The 25,818-nt window shown below is 41.4% G+C and overlaps 2 protein-coding genes across 4 annotated transcripts in view; one reads left to right on the top strand and one right to left on the bottom strand.

Moving 5' to 3' along the window:
* The first annotated feature begins 745 nt into the window (after window positions 1–745).
* On the top strand, window positions 746–7,778 carry LOC109631342 (desmin-like). Of its 2 annotated transcripts, XM_020090033.2 has the most exons (11): window positions 746–1,436; window positions 3,247–3,307; window positions 3,557–3,652; window positions 4,741–4,902; window positions 4,994–5,119; window positions 5,328–5,438; window positions 5,629–5,738; window positions 5,877–5,929; window positions 6,274–6,365; window positions 6,580–6,618; window positions 7,056–7,336. In XM_020090033.2, exons 1-11 carry the CDS (start codon window positions 853–855, stop codon window positions 7,095–7,097), a joined length of 1,476 nt encoding a protein of 491 aa, XP_019945592.1. In that variant the 5' UTR covers window positions 746–852; the 3' UTR covers window positions 7,098–7,336. The 2 variants fall into 2 exon arrangements, with proteins under 2 accessions (XP_019945592.1, XP_019945593.1); XM_020090034.2 differs by lacking the exon at window positions 6,580–6,618 and having other exon boundaries at window positions 748–1,436; window positions 7,056–7,778.
* Window positions 7,779–9,882: 2,104 nt separating this feature from the next.
* The window catches only part of tmem198aa (transmembrane protein 198aa), a 31,679-nt gene continuing 15,743 nt past the window's right edge, over window positions 9,883–25,818 (bottom strand). Inside the window, exons 2-7 of one of the 2 annotated variants that reach the window (XM_020090035.2) lie at window positions 23,897–24,159; window positions 19,171–19,409; window positions 18,317–18,529; window positions 17,256–17,379; window positions 13,377–13,684; window positions 9,883–12,906 (exon numbers count right to left, since the gene is read on the bottom strand). In XM_020090035.2, coding sequence (XP_019945594.1) covers window positions 12,754–12,906; window positions 13,377–13,684; window positions 17,256–17,379; window positions 18,317–18,529; window positions 19,171–19,409; window positions 23,897–24,035 — 1,176 coding nt within the window. In that variant the 5' untranslated portion in view covers window positions 24,036–24,159 and the 3' untranslated portion in view covers window positions 9,883–12,753. The remainder of the gene's footprint in view (window positions 12,907–13,376; window positions 13,685–17,255; window positions 17,380–18,316; window positions 18,530–19,170; window positions 19,410–23,896; window positions 24,160–25,818) is intronic. The other variant, XM_020090036.2, reaches the window with a different exon arrangement.

Here is a 25,818-nt window from a genome sequence, read left to right as displayed (position 1 = left end):
AGGTAAAAATCCAACTTCCCACACAAATACAGAGACTGACTGACTTGCTCACTCACTCAATCGGTCCTCCATCCAAGCACACACACACTCACATGCACGCACAAGGCATGTGCGTCCTCTCCAGCCGTTGAAACCAGACCCCGTCGACAGCTGAATCGAGGGCCTGGCAACAGGAGTGACAAGGGGGAGAGGAATGAGAGGTTAAGTAGAGCTGGGCAAGAAATGAGAGGCTGAAAAGGGGGAGGAGATGTAGAGGAAAGGCTTGGAGGATAATGGATGACTTATCAGGAGCCTGCAATGAACTGATTACAAAAATGCACTTTCAGTGTTATTAACTTTCCTAAAATTAAAGAGGAGTTCGATCATTCAAAAAGCAATAATTCATACTAGACATCATGCGACACAAATGGTTTGAAATTAAGTGGTCAAGTCAACAGAAGAGGATTAGATCACTTTTTTTAAAAAGGAGGCAAAATGAAGCCAAGATGATGAAAAATAAGACTCAAGTTGAGCTCCGACTCAAGAAGCCTTGAGTTGATTGATTTTGTCCATATAGACTCTATAAAAACAGTAGGTCCAATGTGATTCATGTTTGGCCTTACAAAAGTAGAATAGGGTGGAATGGAGGGGTGTGGAGTAGGGGGTGTACAGACTTGGGTGAATGGAGAAGGTGGGAGGACAGAGAGGAGGGCTTGGGGCGTGCATGGGTGTGGTAGATCTACAAATAGCTCCGCTCTGCGCCCAACATTTCTTCACTTACTCTCCCTCCCAGTTGCCCAGTGGGACAGTTGGGTCTCAGCACCTCAAGCGGCTCCATCAAAACCATAAGCCAAACCAAACAGTCAACCAGCCATGAGCAAATCCTACGCCTCCTCAGCCCAGTCGGCCTCCTCGTACCGCCGCACCTTCGGCTCTGGTGTCGGCTCAACCCCGATGTCTTCCCTGTTCTCCTCTGGAGGCGCAGGAGGCCGCAGCTCCTCTTCAAGCCACATGTCAAGCAGAATCTACGAGGCCAAGAGCTCCGCCATACCCTCTTATTCCAGCTACAGGGTGTCCTCTAGTGCTGGAGGAGCTGGGTATGGCTCCTCCACAGCCTTGCGCACCTATTCCGGCGAGAAACTTGACTTCAACCTGGCCGACGCCATGAACCAGGACTTCCTCAACACTAGGACCAACGAGAAGGCCGAGCTCCAGCACCTCAACGACCGCTTTGCCAGCTACATCGAGAAGGTGCGTTTCCTGGAGCAGCAGAATGCGGCTCTGACGGTGGAGATTGAGAAGCTGAGGGGCCGTGAGGGGCCCGGGCGCGTGTCTGAGATGTACGAGGATGAAATGAGGGAGCTGAGGAGGCAGATAGAGGCCATCTCCAACCAGCGCGCCCGAGTGGAGGTGGAGAGAGACAACCTGGCTGATGACCTGCAGAAAGTGAAGATGAGGTAACCTTTGGTGTTTGTGTGGATGAATGGGTTATTGACAGAAAGGTGTATTAAGAATTTAGATTTTTTTCAATGCTACAGTGAAGGTGAATCTGATATCTTTCATGGTTTAAACAATGAGAGAGCACAGACGAGAGACGCACTTTGGCCGGAGCCGGGGGCTGATGCTTCAGAAATATGTTTGAAATTTTTAAGTTGTGAAAAGTTATTAAATAATAAACTGTTAAATAATTGTGCTATTTCTAATCCACACTACTAGCATGTCTATATATGGTGTATACAGTATAACCAAAGTGTGATGGTTCCTTCAGCGGTTGATTCATTTGGTTGTTTCCAAAAGCCTGGGAAGATAAAACTCAAGAGTAAATTAAGTGTTTGTGTCACTTTTCGTAATCAATGCAATGGAAGATTTAAAAACAGCAACATCTGGCTTCCATTGCAACTCACTCAAGGTAAAGAAGAAGAGGTTTGAGGACAAGCTGAGTGTTTTCTAATTTATTCACATGAGATGTAGCAGGAAAAAAAGTGAAGAGAGAGAGAGACAGGAAGAAAGTTTGCAACAGATGGACGGGGAAAGTTTCAGGCAGACAGAGACAGACAGGAAGACTAGTAGCCAGAGCCACACAGTCTGTTACATGTGTGTGTGTGTGTGTTAGAGAGAGAGCACTAATGTGGGTGTAACTCTGAATTGCCTATTTGTAGCTACTAGGTCAGCTCTATGAATTTAGAATTTCTGTCACTGCGACAGCGAGCAACATCACTTGAATTTAAGTGTACATGTAAGCTTTCTCACACACACACACACACACACACACACACACACACACACACACACACATACACACACACACACACACACACACACACACACTTTCGCTTTATCAGCCCTTTTTAAATTGTTGCCTGCAGCACCGAGTGAAGCACCTGCTGCTTTGAAGAAGTCAAAAAAATAATCCTGCCTGCCAACAGTTTAAATGCAGACTCACACACACAGACTCACACATTCACCCATAGGATGAACTACAAATTACATATCATAAAAAAAAGTGATCCAACCAATTTCACCTCTCCCCTGGTAGGCACTTTGCTGTCCCGGCAAAACACACAAAAATGTATTTGCCACACACACACACACACACAGTAAATTAAACAACTGTAGGGACTTCAGGAATATTAATGGAAAGGCACAGGTGAAAAGTTTAATGACAATATGTCCTGCGGAGGTAAAATATGTATAATATGCTAAGTGCTGTCCATCAATTCCAACTAATGTGAATAAATACATACATTTTACCACACAGTATATTTATAGTGCTGTTCTGGGAAAATATTCAAATGAACATTTCACAAACATTTGAATAAGCAGAAATGACCAAACTGTGACCCTCTGATCCAACATTTTCTACAGCTTCCAGGTCCCAGTTGTTCAGGGTGAACAGTGAAATGATAATTCTGGAAACAGCACTGGCCAAGGGCAGAGTCCTGCTCCTTTGTCACCGTCACCCTTCTGACTCTGACATTGTGAGAGCAGCTGCACCACAGCTTTAGGCCTCAAAGAGCAACTGCACCAGCGTGTGAGAGTTTGTGTGTACGGGTGCATGTAAAAAAAACCTAATGTTGGATTGCAACGTGTCAGAGCAGAGAGCAGAGGGTTGTGGAGAAGCTGTAACTAGTTTATCTGTAATTGGTCTCTGGAGAGGACGCCGTGCTCTCAAACACGGTTGTTGAGTTTGTAAATCGTATGTTTCAACTTCCCCTGTTTTCTGTTTTTGCTCTTTTCCACAATCTCTACGACTCCTGTTCTCTGCAGACTGCAGGAGGAGGTTCATCAGAAGGAAGAGGCTGAGAACAACCTGTCTGCTTTCAGAGCCGTATGTCTTCCATTTCCATAATTTCACACCTGAATATATTAAGTGGTTTTCTCCTCAACATTCGAAGTAAAAAAAACATTTCCCTCTGTCTCATACTCCTTTAATAACACTCATTTCTTTGCCAATTTTATCCCTCTCGTCAACCACTTTACTCCCCTCAATTTCTTGTTTTCTCTGCACCCTCTAACCTTTTCTGTTGGTCGTCACTATAATTGTGCGTCTGTTTTGTGTTTTTTTGTTTACATCCAGGATGTAGACAATGCCACTCTGGCCAGGCTGGACCTGGAGAGACGCATTGAGAGTCTGCAGGAGGAGATTGCCTTCCTTAAGAAGATCCATGAAGAGGTTTGTTGATCTGACTTTAAATCTTATCTGGCTGCCTCCACCGAGACACGCCTACAGTAATACATCTATATGCTATGTGTGTAAGGGGTGTGTGCTGTATCATATAGCAGCTCCGCAACATCGGACCTGAGCCTCTGTCGGCAGGAGATCATCGGAGGATCAAATATTTCACACTTAAACACACCCGTTAATACTAAAATGTATTTATAATGAACACTCACTCATTTTCTCTCAGCTCTATCACACGCACTCGTTCATTTAGCTTTTATGCAGAGCAAATCAGTAAGTGCAACAGGGACATTTGTGCAGATTCGCTTGCAGACATCAAAAGACACACACTCAGACACATGCTGGTCCACTTGAGGTCCCCTCCTGTCATTTTGTCTTCCCTGCCTCCACTCTGACCTCTCAGAAATGCTGAGCTGCTGATAGGTTAAAGAGAGCATGTCAGCTGTTGTGTCTGTGTGTGTGTGTGCATTTGTGCATGTGAACAGATGCAAAGCTATTTTTATCTTTTGGTCAGACCGGAGGACAGCTGAGTGAGGCCAAAGATTATCAGTTATTTAAACTTCACAGAACAGATACAGAGTTATCTTGGATTGATTCTCATGTTTTGATAATGTCACATTGGTACGTAGATCATACATTTCAATGTCAAGATAGTGTCAAGTTGATTTTGAAAATAACAAATACTGTTTTTATCTGTGCATAATCAAATCTGTATTAGTGTATAACTAACTATAGTTTTTTGTTACCTTGGAATGAGCCCTCAAATCTACATTTGGAGTAAGGTTTGATAATACATGTTTCTACAGTAGCCCAGAATGGACAAACCAAACTCTGGTTCTAGAGAGGGGTTTTTCATGTTTTTATGTAACATGAGATGTGTGAGGGGAAACGTATTCATATGGTTGCAATCTGTAATATCACCACTAGCTGTCAGTAAATTCTACACACTAGTCCTTTAAATCATATCTCTGCTCTGTGTTTCTTTTTCTTTAAAACCCAGCACAAGTCATTCTTTCCTTTTTATAATTAATATAAATGTATATGTCTTAAATGAAAATTGTTTTACTGTCACCTCTCAGGAAATCCGTGAGCTGCAGAGCCAGATGCAGGACACCCAGATCCAGGTCCAGATGGACATGTCCAAACCTGACCTGACTGCTGCTCTGAGGGACATCCGCGTGCAGTACGAGGGCATCGCTGCCAAGAACATCTCAGAGGCTGAAGACTGGTACAAGTCTAAGGTGTGGTGGAAGCACAAATTACACAGAGAGAGCGTGATAGTCTATTTCACCTTTATTGCACCTGCTATAATCCTGTCCTCTCTCCTCTCAGGTGACTGATTTGAACCAGGCTGTTAACAAGAACAATGATGCAATGCGTCAGGCCAAGCAGGAGAACATGGAGTACAGACACCAGATCCAGTCCTACACCTGCGAGATCGACTCACTGAAAGGCACCGTGAGTATCAGCTTCAACTTCTCACAGTTCCTCCAAATAAATTGAATGCACTTAGTTAATTTGTTATTCTGGTTATCAAAAGGCTGTCTTTTCTTTCTTATACATTATGTCTACACACACCTCCATTTTCCCCTTCTTTCTATCTCTTTCGTTCTATTTTCAGCCACACTTTTCCCGCTATTAACGTCACGTCTTGTCTCCCCTCTAGAATGAGTCTCTGCTTCGCCAGATGAGAGATATGGAGGACCGCATGGGCCGTGAGGCCTCTGGTTACCAGGATACTATCACACGGCTGGAGGAGGACATCAATAAGATGAAGGTAATCAGCATAGAGGTTTTACACTTACTCCTTAGTCCATGAAAGGTACTCAAATCAGGTTAATGCTCACTCTGTTGATAGTTATTAACTAGAGCTCATGGATTTATCCACTGCATCACTGACTAGGAAAAGTAATATACAGCATTACAAGTGTATTTGAGCATGTAATAAATCATTTTATGATTTTAAGGATGATATGGCCCGCCACCTGAGAGAATACCAGGACCTCCTCAACGTGAAGATGGCCCTTGATATTGAAATTGCCACCTACCGCAAGCTGCTGGAGGGAGAGGAGAGCAGGTGTGTTCACATTCAAACAAGTCAGGCAGTATTAGTCCCAACTCTTCATTGTAATCTTACTTTTCTCACTGAGATGTGCAATTTGTATTTGTCTATGCATATATTAACCATTGCATTGAATGTGCATCCTGTTTACAGGATCACCACCACTGGGCCTGTCCAGACCTCTTATTCCTCCATTGGATTCAGAGGTAAAAACAACACATTCTTTTCTCCATACCTAAAAATCCATTTAATATTCCACTTGAGTCAATGAAGGGATAAAAAGGACTAATTATAGCATGTGACTGTATATGGTGGGGGCCATTTTGAAGGTATTAAATGGTGATGTGTCGAAAACCTCAGCAGCTCTGTGATTCACAGAGGCAACCATCACCAAGCCACACATCAATAAACTCACAACCCCACCTCCTCATCGAATGTATTTACAGATGCAACACAAGTGTGTGTAAAATAGAGCTCAGTGGAGCTGCAGCAGAGTTTAATTAATGAGTCTATGATGGAGTATAAGAGCTGAGTGAATGTGTTGTTACAGAGACCAGTCCTGAGTCACAGCATCAACGCTCATCAGAGACTCACTCCAAGAAAACCGTTCTCATCAAGACCATTGAGACCCGCGATGGAGAGGTATGAGCACACTCATATATTCATAACACATATGTCTCAGTATGTATTATAGAATGTGAAGAAGTCCATGCACAGGCATCCCAGAATCTCTTAAAACATGCCCACAACTTTGCAGTATGTAATTTGATAAAACTGTTACCCAATTATGTTCAGTGACATCCAAATTGATCCAGTTTGTTGTTGTTGATTTGTTGCTGTGTATATTCTCACCCAGATGAAGTATTCTATGAGCCAGGGCGCTAATGCCCAGAGTGTAAGTCTGGTTCCCACCCCCTCTTTGACACTAGTTCACTAGATATTTGCAAACTACCAGATTTAAAAAGAAAATACCTTTTTAACTTTGATTTATTGTCTACCTGCATCTCCATCTGCAAAAGGCCAAAGTTTACAACTGTGTTTGAGAGCATGGAAAGAGCATCAGCATCTAGAGTCTCTAACTGACGGCCTGTAATCTGGTAGTTTGCATCAACCCTGTATGGACACTTTAACATAGACAGCAACACTCCACACCAACTTCACTTCACTAGTCCCCCCACACAGCACAACCAAAACAATACCTGCACTTAAGAGGTGAACATCAATAATGTCAGTACTGTCACTTGTGATAGAAAATACTCTCACCCATCATATCTATAGATAATAATAATTATTGTAATAATTGTTACAATATCTCTTTTCTTGCCTCCTCAGGTGGTCAGCGAGTCCACACAGCACCAGCAAGACATCATGTAAACATGAAGAGGCAACGTCAGAAACATTATGTTTAATAAATGAATAAAAAGAATAGTGCAACCATTTACATTTTCCTACGACGACCATGACGATTTAATAAGCTGAGCCCATTTGAAGGTACCGAACTCGGATCGATTTAAATAGAAAATGATGAACGTGAATGCAACCAGTTTATGTACTGTAAACATAATAAACATCATAGTGGAGCTGTGGAGGTGCAATGCACTGCATTCCAGGAATTTACACTTGTTAATGCTACTTTCCGTCTCTCTGCAACAAAGACCTGAATATCTTGTCTACAAACACACAAAGGTGAGAGTGCAGTTTCAATTCACGACAAACCTTTGGTGTAGCCGTTATGGCCCAGTTTAAGTTTTCAATGGTCCTGAAGTACAGTCATTTTCACTGCACATGTTTCCAGTCGTGCAAACGCACGAGTATATGACTTGATTGAAGAAGGCGTTTGATTTGTGTAACTGATTTAAGGAAAGTGAGATGTTGGTCTGACGTTTGAAATATGTCAGAAACACAAAAACATCTGACAAAAAAAGGAACTCAGTCATGTATTTTAAGTTTGAGCTCAAGAGCATGTGCTGGGTGTTTTATTATGTGTATGGTTAACCATGGTATGGTGCTTCACTGTGACAAAAAAATAAAATAATAAAGGCATTTATTATCTTATTAACATTCGTCAGCTTTAATTTTTTGATTTTGAGAAAGAGTAAACATGCTTTTCCTTCCCTCATGAACTGCTCATACACACTGCATTAATCATCTGCATTAGGTTTCCACCCCAGCCAAGGGTAACACTCTTCTGACTTTTAATTCACTTTTATAAAGAAAATGGGAAGTCGCTGTTCTGTTGAAATTATCAGCAGCAGAGCCGGTCGTCTTGGTGGAGGAGAGAAGTGAACAATGGCTTTTAATGAGATGGTCCCGGTCATGCTTTGTTTGTGGCAGAAAGCAGATTAGTGCACAGAATTACAGTCCGTGCACTTTGTTTATGAAGTCACTGGACTGAAAATGTCAGCGGAGACAAAAAAAAAAGAAAAAGAACAAAAGTGGAGCAGTGGAGGAGGAAAGTGGAAATAAGGGTGCAGACAAGAGAGGGGCAGGGAAGAAGGAGAGCGAGACCGAGAGGGTGAGAGAGAGAGAGAGAAAATGAGAAAGACGGAGGGGGCTGATGTATCTAAAAGGTTATTCACAGACACACAAGATTAGTTAGAGATAATAAGACGTAAACAAAGGAAGTGGAGCCATGTTGTTCAGAATGTTTTGTCCCAGACATTGTTTCTTTGCACTTCTGTCAATGACAAGTGTCATAGTGTCTGAATTTGGACCCAGTTACAGAACAGAGACCACAGAGAATGTTTAACAGATCTATCACAATGAACAGAGAGAATCCTGAGAGTTGAGCAGAGTGAGGGTGGAGAGGAGACAAGAAAGAGCTGCAGGGCTGAGAGGCAGGTGAGTTTTGAGGCAGGCAGGAAACAGCAGAGCAGGTAGGAGAGGTGGCAGGAGAGTAAAACCTGCAGACAGGGAGGAATAAAGTCAGAGAGGCAAAGATTCAACAAGGCTCAGAGAATCAAAAAGTACAGAGACTAAATCAGCTGTGGCATAAGTGTGATGAACTGATGAACTGGTAGAAAATGGATGGCAGCACTGTGCATATATATACTGCTGGGGTAGATTGCTTAATGCTTTACAGGTGGGTCAGCCACGCCCCTATGGGTGCCTGCCACTCACACCCACACACACACACACAGACACACCCACATACACACACACACACACACGTCACACTAAGGTGCATGTTGACACAGGGACACAATATTCCTGATTTTTGTATTCATTTGAATGGACATCAACATTTTACACCAGTTTCAGAACATTTTAAATAAATCAGAGATTCTTTCATGAGACACATCGAATCCACTATGTGCTTAACAAGTCTGTCAGTTTGTACCTTACAGTATTACATTACATTCTACATTTGTGTGTTGGACAGCTACAGAAAACATATTTAATGTTAAAGTATCAAACTGAAAAAATGTTTGTTTACTGCAATTCTACTCTTTAAATGTTACTGAAAATAGGAAATGTTGAAAGGTCCAGTGTGTAAGACCTAGTGATGTTTTCACCAGTGTGTTTCTTCTAAATGGTATGAATTGTTGTTTTCTTTACCCTAGAATGGACCCTTTCTATTAAAATACTTGCTGATGGTAAATACAGTTTTAATTATTCTTTTATTTATTCCAACATCGATTTTATTTATTTGAAATTTGGTTTTCAGGATTTAATATTCTATTCCTGTAAGGCTCAGATTGTACTTATGTGTTTGACACCCTTTGATATGTGGAAGTGTGTGTATGTATTTTCTTCATGTCTGACAAATTCCAATTACCTGATGTAAAGTTGAGAGGTAGAAACCTGATATCAATATGTGAGTATCAAAACAGTATTTTATATAAACACAAAACACTGATACGTTTTTATACAGATCTCTGCTATTTTCTTTTTTTAGAATTGTGACTATTTCAGAATTACCTTAACTCTACCTTTACATTTCTATGCCGCAGTTTCTCATTACCTACTTATCTATGATGATCTACGATACCTGCAGATATAACGTCCAGGCTTAATACTAAAATAAGCACAATTTAGAATCTGATTCTACTGTCGTATTTAGCTTAAGTTGAGGTATTATCATTGAGCAGTATTTGTGCACAACACAAGTAATGGAGGTGGGAACAGTGGAACAGTGAGAGACAGGAAGACAATTAGGTTGTAGAATCACAATGTTTATCATATTTTAGGTCCATATAAATTCATGCGCAGTAACAATAACAATAATAATAATAATAATAATAATAAACACCATACAAATTTAAACAGGGTGGTCGGAACATTATTAATCATTTCGCAATTAATGAATTTCTAATAACTGCTGATAATCAAAAGTCAAGGCTCAGTTTGTTATAGTTGATTTTCAGCATCACATGGATGAGACAGGAGGAGAATGATAGCAGTGCATCCACCGCCCAACCAGATGAAACCAACCGGACATACAGTAGGAACGCAATATAAAACAAGTCTACTCCATTAAAAAAGAATCAGCGGGATCATTTACATGACATAAGCGATCGTGGTGTAAAACATGAAAACAGAACCAAACATTTGTACATTTAAAAACTATTTACACTTCAGTATCTACAATAAAGGCGTCATCCCAACGTTAACTCACAAGTGATAAGCAGTCACAGGGAATAATAGGAATAAAAGCAAATCAAAGGAAGAAGAGGAGAATAATTATTCACCTTGTCCCCAATTTACAAGCAAGAGAGCGGTCAAAGTTTAATGTTTTGTTTCCAGGTAAGGACAGTGATGGTGTTACAACTGCACGGGACTGGAATGTAAGCAAAACCCAGAATAACACCTGAACAGCCACTTACATACAGACACATAGAGCGGAACAGAGGGTGGCTCAGCATATTACAAAGAAATGATTCAAATGTCTTTTCAAAGCCCATTACCTGGACAGTGTAAATGAAGAAGAAGAGGAGGAGGAGGTGGTGAAGCAGAAGAAAAAGAAGAAGAAGCAGCAAGACGAGGAGGAAGAGCAGGAGAATGATAAGAACTCAGCCTCTGTATCTTTTCATTGAGACTGAATACTTTGGTCCTTTTAATTTTTTCTAATCTTGTACCAAAGATGTAAATTTCTTTTTAAAAAAATGAATGAAAATATTCAGATTATGATGCTCACTCCTGCATCCTAGACATCACTTCAGATCAACCTCCCTCTACAAGTTTCACTCTACAATCAATGCTGCAAGTGTTTTGTGCACCATAGGAAACTGTAAATCTGAAGTTTTTACGTGACAACAGTGACACACGGAAACACTGACACATTGGAAACAGTTACACAGAGATTCTCATGCAGTAATGGGTTAAAGTGAAAGTCCTCCGCTCCCGAGTTCATCACACAAAAAAACTGCAAAGTCTGCTAACGCCAAGTTCCACCTCAGTATTTGGTAGTACTTCAGTATTTAAGTTTTGTAGAATTGTTTTGTTTTTCAAAACCTCAGAAATAAAAAAATCTTTTTTTTGCATTTTGGGATATTTTAGTGGTTTTATTTTTACAGCAACATTTAATCTCAGTTGGATTGATAACATTGTTTATTGTGGGGAACAACAGCGCAGGTTCAAACAAAACAAAAATGGTGCTGTTGTACTGAAAACACAAACTGCATTTTCACCACAACAACAATGTTGACACAACTGAATGTAAAAGCGACTCACACGCTAAAGGTATGTAATGCATGTGCACACAAACATATTCACACAGGCAGAGTGCAGGTCCAGTAGTAAACAGTAGAGGGCGCCCATTGCAGATGCCTGTCACTTTCCCTCTGTCTCTTTTACAGGAGATTATCCCCCTTTTTAAATCCCCTTTTCCTCCTCAGTGTTTTTATCATTTAACTCTTTTAAACGAACAGACTCTCATTTAAACTGGGGCACTATATTTAGTAAAAAAGAGAGAATATATTTTTACATACATCACCATGAACCCCCCCATCCCTGGCTGATATTTGGTACAAGCCATCACTTGCCACAGGGCTCATGTGTCCACACACACAAAACATACTATATTTAACATTTTCTCTGTCGAGTTTCATCCCCTTTCATATCGCCGGTTAAATTCCTGGACAACCATGTATCAGACGACTGTTCATTGTTTTTTACAGCATTTTAAACAGATCTCTCAAAATGTAGATTGTTTTGGGGAATTATGGGAACATGAGAGCACTTGGAGACATGTCAACAAACAGAATTACACACAGTTGCTTCAATGTCAGTGGAAAGAAAGAAGAAGGGAGGTATCTCCGGCTCACATCTAGTAGGCAGCCTAGGGCACAAGGAAAGCGGCGACATGTAGCACATTCTCCTTGGAAAATGGAGCATAAAAAACTGTCTTTTGTCGTTTCTGCGTTTTGAAGCAAGACTTTTGCTGCAAAGTCTGGATTCACAGACTGTCAGTGAAGATAACAGGCTCATGGACAGCTTGTTTGACCTTTCATTGGAGAAAATAATGAAGAGCTGCCTCTCTGTTTTAGTATTGACTGTGTTTATGCTGTTTATGCCGTTTGCTTCTGAGAGCTGTGAAATCCTTTCTTACCTTGATTCTTTAAATGCCACCCAACAGTTTTATCTTAAATGGCACAACCATGGATAGGGACGTTAGCGTTTTAAGGTTTTTTATGCAATCCCACTAGATTTGACTTCTTATTGCTCAAAGCAACCACAAAAAGATTTAATTAAATGTTCAAGAGACAGTTTCCCACAGAACTGGTCCAGCTTTTGTCCTCCAAATAATCACAGATACAGAAGAGTCAGATACAGCTTGTAATAACTCATGATGTCAGAGATTTGACTTTTCAACAGCATTCAGCTCTTGTTTGTCTTTACCTGGTCTGAGAGGAGCAAACCAGCCTGGGACTCAATCCAGCCACCTCAGGAACACATCCTGTTTGGATAGGCAGTTCATTAGGTTGGCACGGTGAGGTCAGGTTTCCTATGCCTAACTTCGACAAAGTGTTTTCAAGCAGCCTTGTTGTGATTGTGCGACTGTGTGTGTGGATTTATACATTTCTCTGCCTCAGATGCGAACCGGGGGGCAGCTGGGGGCCGTGAGGGGCACCTGAGAGCCGCAGTCGTAGTCTAGCTCGGCCATCCGGGAGCGGCTCATCATTCGACTGTTGGAGTACGCCCGTCTGTCCGTCTGCCTGTCCCTGAAGCTCCTGATGTAGCTCTGTGGACAAATAGACAATACAGAGTTGACAGAATTGTAAGTGTGACATAATGAGATTGCTTAAGTTCAACACTTATTTGCTTTCTTGTCAAAAATTAAATTGTCTTTCTATTGTGAAAGTGGACCAGGAAGTCAAAAGCTTTCTAACATTAACATATTGTGTTTCCATGGTTGGAATATTTTTTCACACCATGAGACTTCGACCAATATAGCCACAATCTCAGGAAGCACAAGGGCTCTGGAGACAGCATACCTCTACCAAAGACTACACACAACAAACTACCATGTTAAAGAAAGTGTTTCCTTTTATCCGGATCCACTCTAAAACTGAATTGGTTCTTCTTTGGTTTATGGTCCATGTCTCTTCTAAATCTAATGGAAATCGGTTCAGTGATTCCTGAGTAAACCATGCTGACAGACGGACAGATAACCTCCTTGGTGGAGGTAATAAGAAGGGCCCTTCATTTTACCGGTGACAGCACGTCTCCATCGAAGCGTCTTTTAGGGTTGACCTTGCGGTGGTAGCCAGGCTCAGTTTGCGGAGGAGGGAGTTTAGGCGGCTGGGGGTTCTGGGTTTGGTGATGCGGGTGGGATGCGGCTGGGTGGTGATATTGCTGGTGGTGGTGGTGGTGGTGATGAGTTTGGGCCTTCTGCTTGTGGCCGGTTTTCTGGGTCTGTCGCTTCTTCTTCTTCTTGTTCTCCCGCTCCTTTTTTAGCTTCTCTTCACGCTGTCGGATACGCATGAGCTGGACCCTTCGCTGCTGTCGACTCAAAACCACTGCAGATGGAGAGAAGAGAGAATTAATAGGATGTAGACAGAAGGAGAGGAAGAGAATAATAGATAATCAAGAGGGAGGGAGAGAGGGAGGGAGGGAGGGAGGGGATGATGCAGAAAGGTTTCATTTAGAAACGAAATCAACTGAAAGGAATCTAAAAACTAACAAGAAAAACAAGACACATGTCCAATAAGATGAGATATTTTCAATCAGTTCTTAACTGCTGATGGTGAGCTATCCCTCAGGGGTTCATTTTAAATATAGGCTCAAACTTCCATTTCCTTATTTGCCTCATTCTATTCAGTGACTTTTCAGACAGAATAATTTTCCTCCTCATGTATTCGCACTGAGCTGCTCAGTCTCCTGGCATATTGTGAGTGGGCGAGTGTGTTCGTGTTATTTTAACACCATCTCCATCAGAGGATGTCCAAAAATCCATCCTGTCTCGCTGTCCACCGACTTCCCACGTGATTATTCATGGGTGTTTGCAGGGATATTGAATCCTCGGGTTTAAAATACAGTACAGCGTCTATCGTCAGGGATCTGTTTCCTGTCCATTACCTGAGGTCAAAATGTTGTCAGGAACGAAAAGACCCCGCTGAACTCCATGAAGACATGATGTGCTGCATGCGCCACATTTACTGCTTATGTGCCTGCGTGTGTGTGTGTGTGTCTTTCTGTGTGGGGGGTAGGGTGTGTGTGAGTGTGTGGAAGTGTTATGATGTCTATTGTTGTGTCCTTGCACGGGCGGACAGCTAATGAGGCACCATCTGCCAAAGAAACTGCTTAATGATACCCCCTCTTTTCTTTTCTTCAGCTCACCCCACTTCAGGCCCCTCTGGCCACATGCTACCGTGTGTGTGTGTGTGTGTAAGAGAGAGATCTTGGTATTCGGTGTTACTCATGTTGCGGGGGCCATCAGTCACACTATGAGGACTTGTCTCGCTTATTGGCACAACAAAAAAGTCCCAATGAAATTAATCATTTGATATTAAACTGAAGATTTGAGTTTAGTGTAAGGTTGTTAAGTCAGGGTTGGTTCGTGTTAAACAAGTACGAGTCATGGTTTAGGTTAGAGAAAGTCAATGTAAAGTTGATGTCTGAGAGTTCAACTGAGGGTCAGGGCTGTAGTTAGGGTTAGAAATACATTACGTCAATCAGAGTCCTCACAAGTATAGATGTACAAATAAATAACAGAGGCAGGCAGAAAAAAAAAGATGTGTGTGAGGTTAATTCATTCGAGCCTGTGTCCTGCTTGTTATTCAATCAACTGACAGACAGATCATTTTCCTCTCTGCTCTACTTGGGTCCCCTGCTTACCCATGGTGCCCCAGTTTATCATCGTCATCCTGCCCCTCCCCCAGTACACCTGCTCCCTCTTTACCCTGCCACATTATTCCCCATTCTCCTCTTGCATTTATCAATATGCCGTTCTAGTATTTAAAGAGGACACATTGTAAAGGTTAATCTAAAGACAAAAATACTAAGAACTTTCTTCTTATCACTGACCAGGCGGGAATTGCAAAAACAAACTCTTTCTTTCATCCTCCTTAACAGCGACAAGCAGTGACAGCTTTTCCATTTATCATTATCATTCTTTTTTTGTAACTTCTGATTTATTGTTGTTTATTTTCCTTCTCATGACACTTTACTTTTTATTTTGTTCGATGTAGAATGAAGGTTAAGTGCCCTGAATTTTAGGGAATCAATGTTCTTTCTTCTGGACAGATTTTAGTCCACACTTCCACCATGATTCCTTCATATTTCTTTCTAGTGCTCCTTCCCCCACATAGACTTCCACATCTTTTTCAAAATGGTACAAAATGGCTTCCTCTTTATCTGTACCCACTCCCTCTGACTGGAAGTCATGACAGCCTGTTATTTAATCCCATTATTTAAGGCCATGTGTGACTTCTTCTCAGATGTTGTATAAGACTGCACATCATACAGAACGTGTGTGTACAAATGAATGTGATGTGTGTTTTCAAGCTTTCCTGCAGTCACCATGTGAGTGAGTCTATATTACCATTTCTGTTCGTATTGTGTGCGATCTAGCCATCTGTGTGGTTGCTTTCAGAGCAGATGCTGTTTCCGTCAATAACACATTTGGTTGACAACACTAATGTTAGACTCTCCCTCACACATGCTCACACACACACTAAAACACAAACCCACACACACACACAAACACACACACACACTGTTCCCTGTCGTTGTGATGCATATGTTTCTAAAGCAATGAGACTGCCCATTTAACAAATGCAGGACAGGGTCTGCCAGAGAAGCTCGTCGAGGCCTTTGTCGGATCGATACTGAAACAAGTCTCATTGATATTATGTGGACAAGACAGCGATCAAGATTAAACTCTAAATCTAATTCAAAAGTACTGACTGTAATTTTGTGTCAAAGTGGCAAAACTATAATTTATCCCTGGTGTGATAAGTGGTAAATACTGTGACATGCAATTAACGTTGCATTGTACAGAATATGTAAAAATGAATCACCCACCACCACAATTTTAGGTTTTAACAGAGACCAGGTAGATGATCCCTCCCTGTTCCCTCTCTTTAAGATGTTTGGAGCAGTGTTCCTCGTGTCCATCATGCAGCTATGCATCGATACTATTAAATTAGTATTGATTTAAAACCCAAACGATACCCAACCCTTTATATAAGATTTGAATCTGAACATTTTCAAACATTCATTGGCTTCGATTATACGTGGGAGAGATCACAGTCTTGGCTGCTGTTTTGACGTTTTGTGTAGATGTTTTATGTCCTTCCTTTAGTCTCAGACTTCCACAAGGCCTCTGGATTTTTAATGGGATTTCTTTCAAACTTGCCCTTCCTGCTGTTCAGCAATTACTCCTGTGTTCCTGCCTTTCTACTTCACCTGACCTCCACTCCCACCTGCTTACCACGTTCCCTCTTCTCCTCCTTTACACTGGTATTCTCATCATATGACGGTACTTTCCGGTTGATCTCATCTGCTTGTGTATATGAACCTTCCTTCACCTGCTTCTATCCCGCCTCTGTTCCTGTAAATCTGCTCATGATCCGAAGTGTGCTGCCGTTACACCCTGTGAGATTTGTTCGCCTGTTTGGACTGACTTCAAATTGCTGAATAAGCCGCTTTTTGACAAGAAATTCTAGTAAAGCCTGCTGCGCCTGCAAGTGTGCAGATTTGAGTCCTTGGCCTTGTTGCTGCTTCATGAACTGTGGCAACTACATATTTTTAGATGATGGCTGTTTCCTATTGTGTGACTGTAAAAATGTACAAAGGGAAACTAATTTCACAAGATGTTTTTTTCTGGTTGTGGATGCATTTTCATACTTTTTTTTTTAGTTTAATACTAACTGGTGTTAAGGATTAAAAACAGACATGGGTTGGTTTTTGAAGGGCCACAATGTTGGGAAATACTGTTGTAGACTATGGTGCTCCAACCACAACAACGTCTGTGTCTTATATTAGTTTTTTGAACCTAAAAAAATATAATATAATAAATAATAATCTAAATTATATTATATATAAATAATATGCCTGAATGTGTTTGTGTACAGGAGCATCACTCACCCTCTGTGTGAGAAAATCCCTCCGCAGTGACTTTCCATTGGATCAGCACTCCGAGGAGGGCCAGGACAGGCCACACCCCCAAGATGACCCACGTAAACCAGCACACTGGCTTCTTTGGCGCCACCTGCAAAGATTACAGTTGCACTTTTAATCCTGCAAGTTTAATCAACAATCCACATGTTCAACTAAATCATAACAGTTCTGTCAGACATGCAGATTGAGGTTAGGTATGTTGGCCCTGTGATACACTGGCAACCTGGTGTACCCTGTCTGTCACCTAATATCCACTGGATTGGCACCAGCTCCCCTGGCTACCCTCAGAGGATGAGCAGTATAATGGATGGATGGAAGTTTTTCATTATGTCTTCAAAATTCTTAGTATACCCTCTTGGTATGGAAGCACAGTACACAATGCAGTACAAAGAATGATAAGAAGAAATGTAACTGTTTGCGTCTGAAAATGAAACCACATCAAAAGTAATCATTTCTATTCTGGATCTGAGTTTTTCATCTGGAAACATTTGAACCAAATTAAATGTCAAACCACAAACTGCTCCAGCAGGTTGCTGTGTGGGTTTAGTCACCAGGCACTTCTGAGTACAACTCAGTGTCTGTTCTCTACTAGGCAGATAAAAAGTATGTTGAATGTTTGAGGGAGGTGATTTACTTTTTGGGCTCGTAAAAAGAAAACACAAAAGGTTGAGAAAGGACAACATAAATCGGCCCACTCCTTCCTCTTAATTCCAACCTGTAGACACACACCAGCCTCCCGGCAAAGTTTTGTTGTGCATCAAGTTGACGTGTATAAAAATCACAGATGTTGGCTGCTCTGGAAAGTGATCGATATCTAGGTTTGTTTTCTTTCTGTCAGTCTCTCTCACACTGACATCTCTGACCAAGGCAAACAACTCAATAGAAAACTCAGGGATGCAGTAATGATGTTTGATGTCCACACGTGCAAGCTTAAACACACAACTGCTCTCACACAAATAGACAACACTCTCAGAGCAACATGATAAGGTGACATCAAATAAATTAATAACCAGACAAACACAACGTACCCTGAGTCTCTCGTAGACATAGTGGACCAAGGCGAACAGCTCTATGAAGTAATCCACGGTGACAGTGATGATGGCAGAGCCAAACGTGGCGGTGGACAAGGTGACAAAGCAGCACTGCCACTGAAGTGTGAGGACAGCAAATAACGTCCCGGAGCCCAGGAGGATGCCCAGAGGAACCCACACTGTTTTGGGGTGATAGAACTCTTCCATGACCTTAGAGAAGGACAGATGGGTGGTGTTTTTAAAGATTTATCTGCGATCCAGACTCATCTACACTCAACCATACATGCTGTTTTCCATCCCAAGAGAACTTTTCTGTGATAACATTACAATATGGTCACATTGCGGCAATTTTTCTCAAATGCTGATCTGAAGAGAACAATGTTGTACTGCTCTTATCTCGATTATAAGTAATTTAAACACAGGGAAAATCTGGAGGGACATGTTATGTCACATTCTGCTCATTGGAACATATTTCTGTGTTTACATCAACACAAAAGTTTGTACATCTCTCCCACTATAACACATAACACCACTAAACAGCAACTTTAGCAAGGAAGTGGTTGAATGCCATCTTAACTGTTAGCAAGGAAGCGTCTGAATGCTAACATTAGTTGTTGTGTACTGGTGGATCATGAGTTGCCAAATATGTTTATCCTTGAAATATGCACTCTCCAAATTTTAATTGTCTATTGTCTTTTCAGTGTCATTTAGAGACCTTTGTTTTTTAGCATGAACATGACAAAAACTACCACAAGTGAAGTTCAGTGTAATGTCTATATATATATATATATATATATATATATATATATGCAAATACAAATCTCAAACGTGGCCCAACAAATGTTTCTCACCACCAGCGAGGCCACTCCGACCAGCAGGCCCAGCAGCAGGCCCACCATGAACAGCCCCACGCTGCGGACCAGCATGGTCACCAGTCCGCACAGGGTCCCGATGCCCAGGCCGATGCCGACTGATGCCTCCACGCTCAGCTGAGTGTCCATCACCCGCTCCTTGTAGCACAGCATGAAGATGACCACGGAGCCGAACATCAGGCCCGTGAGGAACAACACCGCCTTGAAGCATCGATAGCCTGAGAAGAGAGATGGGAAACGGACAACTCTGAGGATATCACCAGTATACCGGTACATGCTAACATTTTATTTGTATTTCATGATTACATTGTACTGGTTTCTTCATAGCTTTTCAAAATGAAAATGAATATATTACATTTAAAGGATAAAATACTACAAGGAGGATATGGTGGGTAAGGGAGCAGTATACTGTGCATGGAGAGCTTTTTCTTCATTGGAGGTGGATGAACCTGATTTAAAATATGATTATCATCACATTATTATCATCTACATTCACAGCTGCGCTCCTTCTCATTTTTTTTTTTTTTGCTATCGTATGCTCCCTCCTGTCCTTCTTAGCCTCTCTCTCTTACCAATTTACTCCCATTTTAATTTGCTGTATTGGAATGAAAAACGAAAGACTCAGAAGCAGCAAAAGCTCAAATGATCAAGAATTAAAATCTTCTTGACCCTTGCCTCATGTGTTTATCAATGTCTGCATCTCCCTTTATTTTTTTAGTCTGCAGCTCCTTCACTGACAGGACTGCGTCTCAGGGGGGAACCGGCATCAGATTGTTATCTTTGTGTAATCAGGCATTGCACAGCTGAGCCAAAACAATACTCTCCCTCTCTCATCCGACCCACCGTCCATGCATCTCCCTTGCGACCATACCTATTTCATTTGGTACACTTCTTGATTTATTTATATATATTCCTCTTCTTGTGTGTTTACCTGGACAGCTTTTAGCTACTATGCCTGTAAATAGTGTGGGGATAGCCACTGTGTTTCCACAAATCTGACATGGAGTAACAAGAGCATTTCTAGAGCACCTACACCCCCCTGAACATTTGTTTCTTCAGCTGTCATCACAAATTCCCAACATTGTTCTTCCAGCCTACATCAATCAGTTTTGAAATATAACTCTGTTCCATTTTTTCCCCCAACTATCCTTCCCTTCGTCATTCCTTTCCCTCACCCATCGTTCCCAGCTCCACTCCTCTCTTTATCCCCCTTGCTCCCTCTTTTGTTCCTCGTAGCTTCCCTTACTTTTCCCCCGGCCATCAAATGTCCATCTGTTCACTCCGCCATTATTCAGCTCCTCCCTCTCTCTGTCTCCATGATTTTGCTGCTAAATGCAAACATGTCTGATGTTAGCGCACTAATACTTATGTATGTTTGAAGTACAGCTGTGTATTCAAAGTGGGCCAGATCATGGTCTTTTGTCTGAGAGGACCCCGAGGGCACACTTGACATTTTCTGCCACAGTAGTCTTATAGGTCTACAAATAGCACTGTTCTTTTTTTTCCACCCAGCGGTTTTTATTTCAGGGCCAGAACCAACACAGTCTGCTTGTATGCTGTCAACGTTGTGGGGCAACCTGTTTGTAATGCCGACACTGGCACCATGCTTTACTGGGACATATACAGTGAATGTTAATAATGTCTGTTTGCTTCAGTGAATCCCGCTCTGTCTATTTGTATGCATCAAGCCAGCTCATGGCTTCAACATACCTCAATATTCATCCAGAAACACTGCATACCTGTTGCCCGTATATTTTTATTCTTGTTTTTTTGTTCAAAACACAAGAATACAAGAATAACACAAGCAAATTATAGTGTTTGTTGGACAAAATATTCAATAAAAGATTCACGTATTCACCACAATGAAACATACTCTGACCAAATGCTTTGTTTGCTTGACGGGGGGCGACACAAGGAAGCGCTCAGCTCGGTGCTTCACAGCAAGAAGGTTTGCACCTGTTCCATACTTTCTGTGTGGAGATTTCTCACGGTGTCTGCGCAGGTTTTCTCCAGGTGAATCAGCTGCCTCCCACAGTCCAAAGACATAAAGCTACATTGCCCATAGGTGTTCAGTGGTTGTTTGTCTCTGTATATTGGTCCTGTCATGGACTGGTGAACTGTCCAGGTTGTATCCCGCCTCTCACCTAATGTCAGCAGGGATGGGCTGCAGCCCGCATGCGACCCCTCAAAGGAAAAGCTGTATAGGTTATAGCTGGATTGATAGATGTTTGTTTGAGGAACTGCTTGTGTATTTACCAAGGTTTAAAACTAAGGTATATAATCCTTGCAAAAATGTATACATGCCTCCCATCTGCACTCTCGCCAACGCTATGCCCCCTAAACAAGCACTATCTGACAACTGCTAAAAGCTAACTAACTTCTGGCTTTCGTCTTTGCGTCAGTGATGATTGTTTCTCTGCCTCTCTGGCTTGAAGACACACAGGTACGCCAGCCAATCATTTCATTCTGCCCTGCAAGAAACACTGGCTTTTTAAAACTTTTGTTTCAAATGACTTTTGTTTATAGATGGCATCAGGACATGGGAAGGATTTCAACAAATAAATCAATCATAAAAGAAGTTTTTTTGATTACCTACCTTCATTTTATCTGTACATCTGTTCTATATCTATTTCTACCTTGTTCTTTATATGTTGGTCAGTTACTGATGTATGCCAAGTCACTGTAAGACTGACAGCTACATTTGTTTAGATTTTTATGTCGTTTACTGCCCGCTGAATGCAAAAACTAAATAGAAAGCATTAGCATGCATCTGATCTTTGCCTGCATATTTGCAGCTACTTGCTAAACCATCATTAACTCACTTAAAGGCAACAAGACGAAAATCTGTGCTTCTACTTCTGCTGCAAGTAAATAATTATACATGCACATAAGCCAACCCAAGGCAATATACGGAAATTAACATACCCTTGGACAAAATGTACCACACATTCTGAATGTATAGTTATTATTTGAGCACTTTCCCTGCTAACATGTGATTTTCGAGCCATCATTGTTTCAGCAGCACAAGCAACCCTAATGCCTGTAACCATAACAGCAAATCGTTTTTCTAATTATTTGATTGCTTTTGGCTGCAATGACTTTACTTCCAAATGCATTCGGATGAGACCATAATACTTAAGATGCAGTGAAATGCAGGCACTCCCTGCGCACAGAACAAAAGCTCAAGTAAAGAGTTTGTGTCTCAGCATATGAATGGACCCATGCATACAGTCCAAGTGTTTAAAGGGCACAGAGGATTAAAAAAAAAGAGAAAAAAGACAACAGGGGTCCACTGCCAGTTCGCCCAGGAGCTTTTGATTAATTGTAAAACTGCCTCCTTCTTCTTTCAGCTGTGCTGCTGCAACATTTAGTTGGAAGACGCGAACAAAATCAGCAGCAGAAGATAGCATGTTTTTTTCTTTCTTTAAAAGAAAGCGGACAGCCCAATCTTTTTATGATGTGAGTCCGCAAATGGAGATTCAAGGTTTTGATTTCAGAAAGAATGGGTGAAAGTAAAGACCCATATTTTACCATCGTGTTTCCATCCTTCTTACTCACCATCTGTCCTACTGTCAGTTAGTCCAGTCTACAGACATTAGAATTCAGTATTGATTTACACACACAGTAACAAGAGAACCACTCTGAGCCGCTCTTAATAACAGAAACATGAACAACAGTGGATCATTTCATGGCACTTGCTCATGTAGAATCCCAGCTACATGTCACTTTTCAGTAATCCCATCATATCTGTCAATAACACCCAGGATATCCAGTTGTGTGCTCATTTACGGGAGTTGTTTATGTTTGCAAATACACTAAAAGCACCTTTCAGATGAGTGAAAATGAAAGCATTGTAAAAACTTCAGGAGCGTGGACCCAGACGTAAACATCCCATTCATTTTCTGAATAGAGATCTTGATTATAAGCCATAATGTTGTAACCATCCATTGTAGAAGTTAGAATGCCCATTCATTCCTGTTGAAGAAGTGTTTGGCTGTAAAGCCGTGGGACCGTGCCACTCTCAATGAAATCCAGCAGTACCCCATTGAACTAATCCTGTTTACCACAACTCCCCCGAACTTCACACCTCTACCCCCCACCCTACACCCCACCATGCTCATGTGACTACTCCATTGTGATGGCCATATACACAGCTTCCTATTTGAAATATATGATAAAATGTACTCTGTCAAACCCCTCTCATTACATAATTTTGGCTTTTTGGTTTCACATACTGTCACATCATTATCACAAGTTTTATTATTACAAGGAGGCCATAAAATATATAACAACAAAATACTTTACTTTAATGGAAGAAGAAAAACAAATCTAGCTACATTCAGCCCCAACATCTCTCTCATTCTCTCACACAAACAAACACACACTCGCCGCAACTCTAGAAACAGGTCAGGTTTCCTTCAGAGGCAAGAGACGATCACTGTTACCATAACAAGGGATCCATCACACGCAGATCCCTATGTTTTTTGAGTTTTTGTAGTAGTTTTACTCTTGCTAAGGATAAAGGGCTGATGATGCACCTTGTTAAGCCCTATGAGACAAATTATAATTTGTGACTATGGGATTACAAATTAAATTTGATTCATTAGTTGATTGATTAAACAGGCAATGACAGGCATGTAATCATGTGCATGAGACATTTAGAGGACATATTAGTACCAGCTCTGACTGTGGCATCACCACTTACCAAAGAAGCAGTAGATGATTCCAAAGAGGCAGCACATGGAGCAGACCACCGAGGGCACAATCTCGTACCTCCTTTCAATCTCCTGGTCGCACTTCAGCCCCACCTCCACCAAACCCAGCAGTTTGCTGGTAGAAGTCATGATGGCTTGAGTCAAGACGGGAGGCAGCGTTCGGAGGTGACAGAGGAGGGCAGGGGAGAGGGGTGAAAGGGGGGCGTGTTGGGGTGTTTGGATCAGTGGGCCTCACCCATGGGGACGTGTCTACCTGCAAAAAGGAGGCATAGAAAGAAAGCAGAAGACAGAGAGCGAGAAAGAATGAGAGAAAGACAAAAGAGAGGGGGAGAGAGTGATTATTGATTGCTCATTTTAAGTACTCAACAGTGAGTGCTGACAGAGCAGCCAGCATGCTCTATAATTTTGAAAAAAAGAAACAAGTCAGCACAGCATAGCCGCTCACCACTCACAACTACCAGAGCAGATGAAATGACTGCATTATAAGAAAAAAACTGCAATTCAGCCGCTATCACTATTCACTCTGACATACAGCAACAGAAGAGCTGCAGCACACACTGAATAGTTGTCATGGAAAGATAAACAATATGCATTAGCATAAATTTGCATGGTTTTGGAAATTTGACACAAGAACTGGATTGTTTGTACATGTGCCACCAAACAATTTTTGGTGCATTTGAATCTCTACTTAGTCCTTTTTTTTTACCCTATATCGTGGACTAACTGTATCGGACATTGCATTTTGAAAATTTGTGTAGTAGTAGTAGTAGTGTTATAGTCACTAATCGAGCAGAATATACCATAATGCATTGCACTCACGGTGTTGACAGGAAGAAAAATGGCAGAGGGAAGAGAAGAGAGAAGGCAGCAGCAACAGCCCAACCGTACAAATGTAAATACAAGCAGAGCCGCGCATCACAGCACAAACTATGAAAAAAAGTTAATGTAGAATTACTGCCTCATCCAGCAACTTGCTGCGGTAACAGTCACAATTTTCCCAATGTTCTGATGTTGGAAATTGGTCTGAAAAGTAGTTTTTTGGCAGAGCATTATGATGTCGTCGCTGCCCCGTAGCTCTGTTACTACAACATGAATGTGAAAGCTTCCAAGTGAAGAGTGTATTTTTCTGGTGCACCAGAGACACACTGAGCAGCACAAATACAATCTGGACTGTAGTGAGGTCATTTCACACCAACTCAAGTGAAACACTGTATTTACTAATCTAATCAAACACACCACATAATTGTAGAAACATAACCATTTCGCAGCAATAATTCAGCCTAATATAATTTCATTCCAGTGACAACGAGTATTTAATTGACTTTAATTTTGCCACAGGGCAAATGGAGCTGTTGGTATTACACTGTGTGTCACTTATGAGCAATTACAGCTTTCACAATTACAATTTGATCCCGGTGTGTAATGTATACTATACCTTTCATCTAATGAGAGGCTGTGTAGTGATTTACTGTTACATAATGGACTGCGGCCCAGTATTGATAACTTGATTCCTCAGTCATCTCTTTGTGTCCTTTGGCATGAACACACAGCTCCACACACATTCATCACAGTGGTTTAACCTAAAGCAAAAATTGTCAAAAACTACAGATGCACTAAATCATGAATCCTGTATTTAAAGATGCATTATCATTATTCCATGCAACAAGCACTGTACTACAGATTTTACGCAGTCTTCAGGTGTGCTCTGTCTTCATCATGACATCACTTAAACAGGCACTTCCACTGATACATGTGTATGTGGGTGGCTCATCTTTGCATCTTCACACAGATCTTTCTACTTTCAGAAGCCATGTGTGATTCCAAGCTTCCTTTATAAATAATAACAATACATGTTATTCATAGGCGTCTTTCACAGACTCAAGGTCCCCTTGAAAGGCAGATATAAAACTGA

This window comes from Paralichthys olivaceus, chromosome 10 (assembly GCF_024713975.1).
Source record: "Paralichthys olivaceus isolate ysfri-2021 chromosome 10, ASM2471397v2, whole genome shotgun sequence".
Classification (NCBI taxonomy): Eukaryota; Metazoa; Chordata; class Actinopteri; order Pleuronectiformes; family Paralichthyidae; genus Paralichthys; species Paralichthys olivaceus.
This window is presented reverse-complemented; position numbering and strand designations above follow the sequence as displayed.

Excerpts from the sequence above, each read along its gene's own strand:
- LOC109631342 (XM_020090033.2), top strand. The coding sequence starts at position 853 with ATGAGCAAATCCTACGCCTCCTCAGCCCAGTCGGCCTCCTCGTACCGC. Across the intron at positions 1,437-3,246 it reads CTGCAGAAAGTGAAGATGAG|ACTGCAGGAGGAGGTTCATC; the intron begins GTAACCTTTGGT and ends TGTTCTCTGCAG. Across the intron at positions 6,366-6,579 it reads TTGAGACCCGCGATGGAGAG|ATGAAGTATTCTATGAGCCA; the intron begins GTATGAGCACAC and ends ATTCTCACCCAG.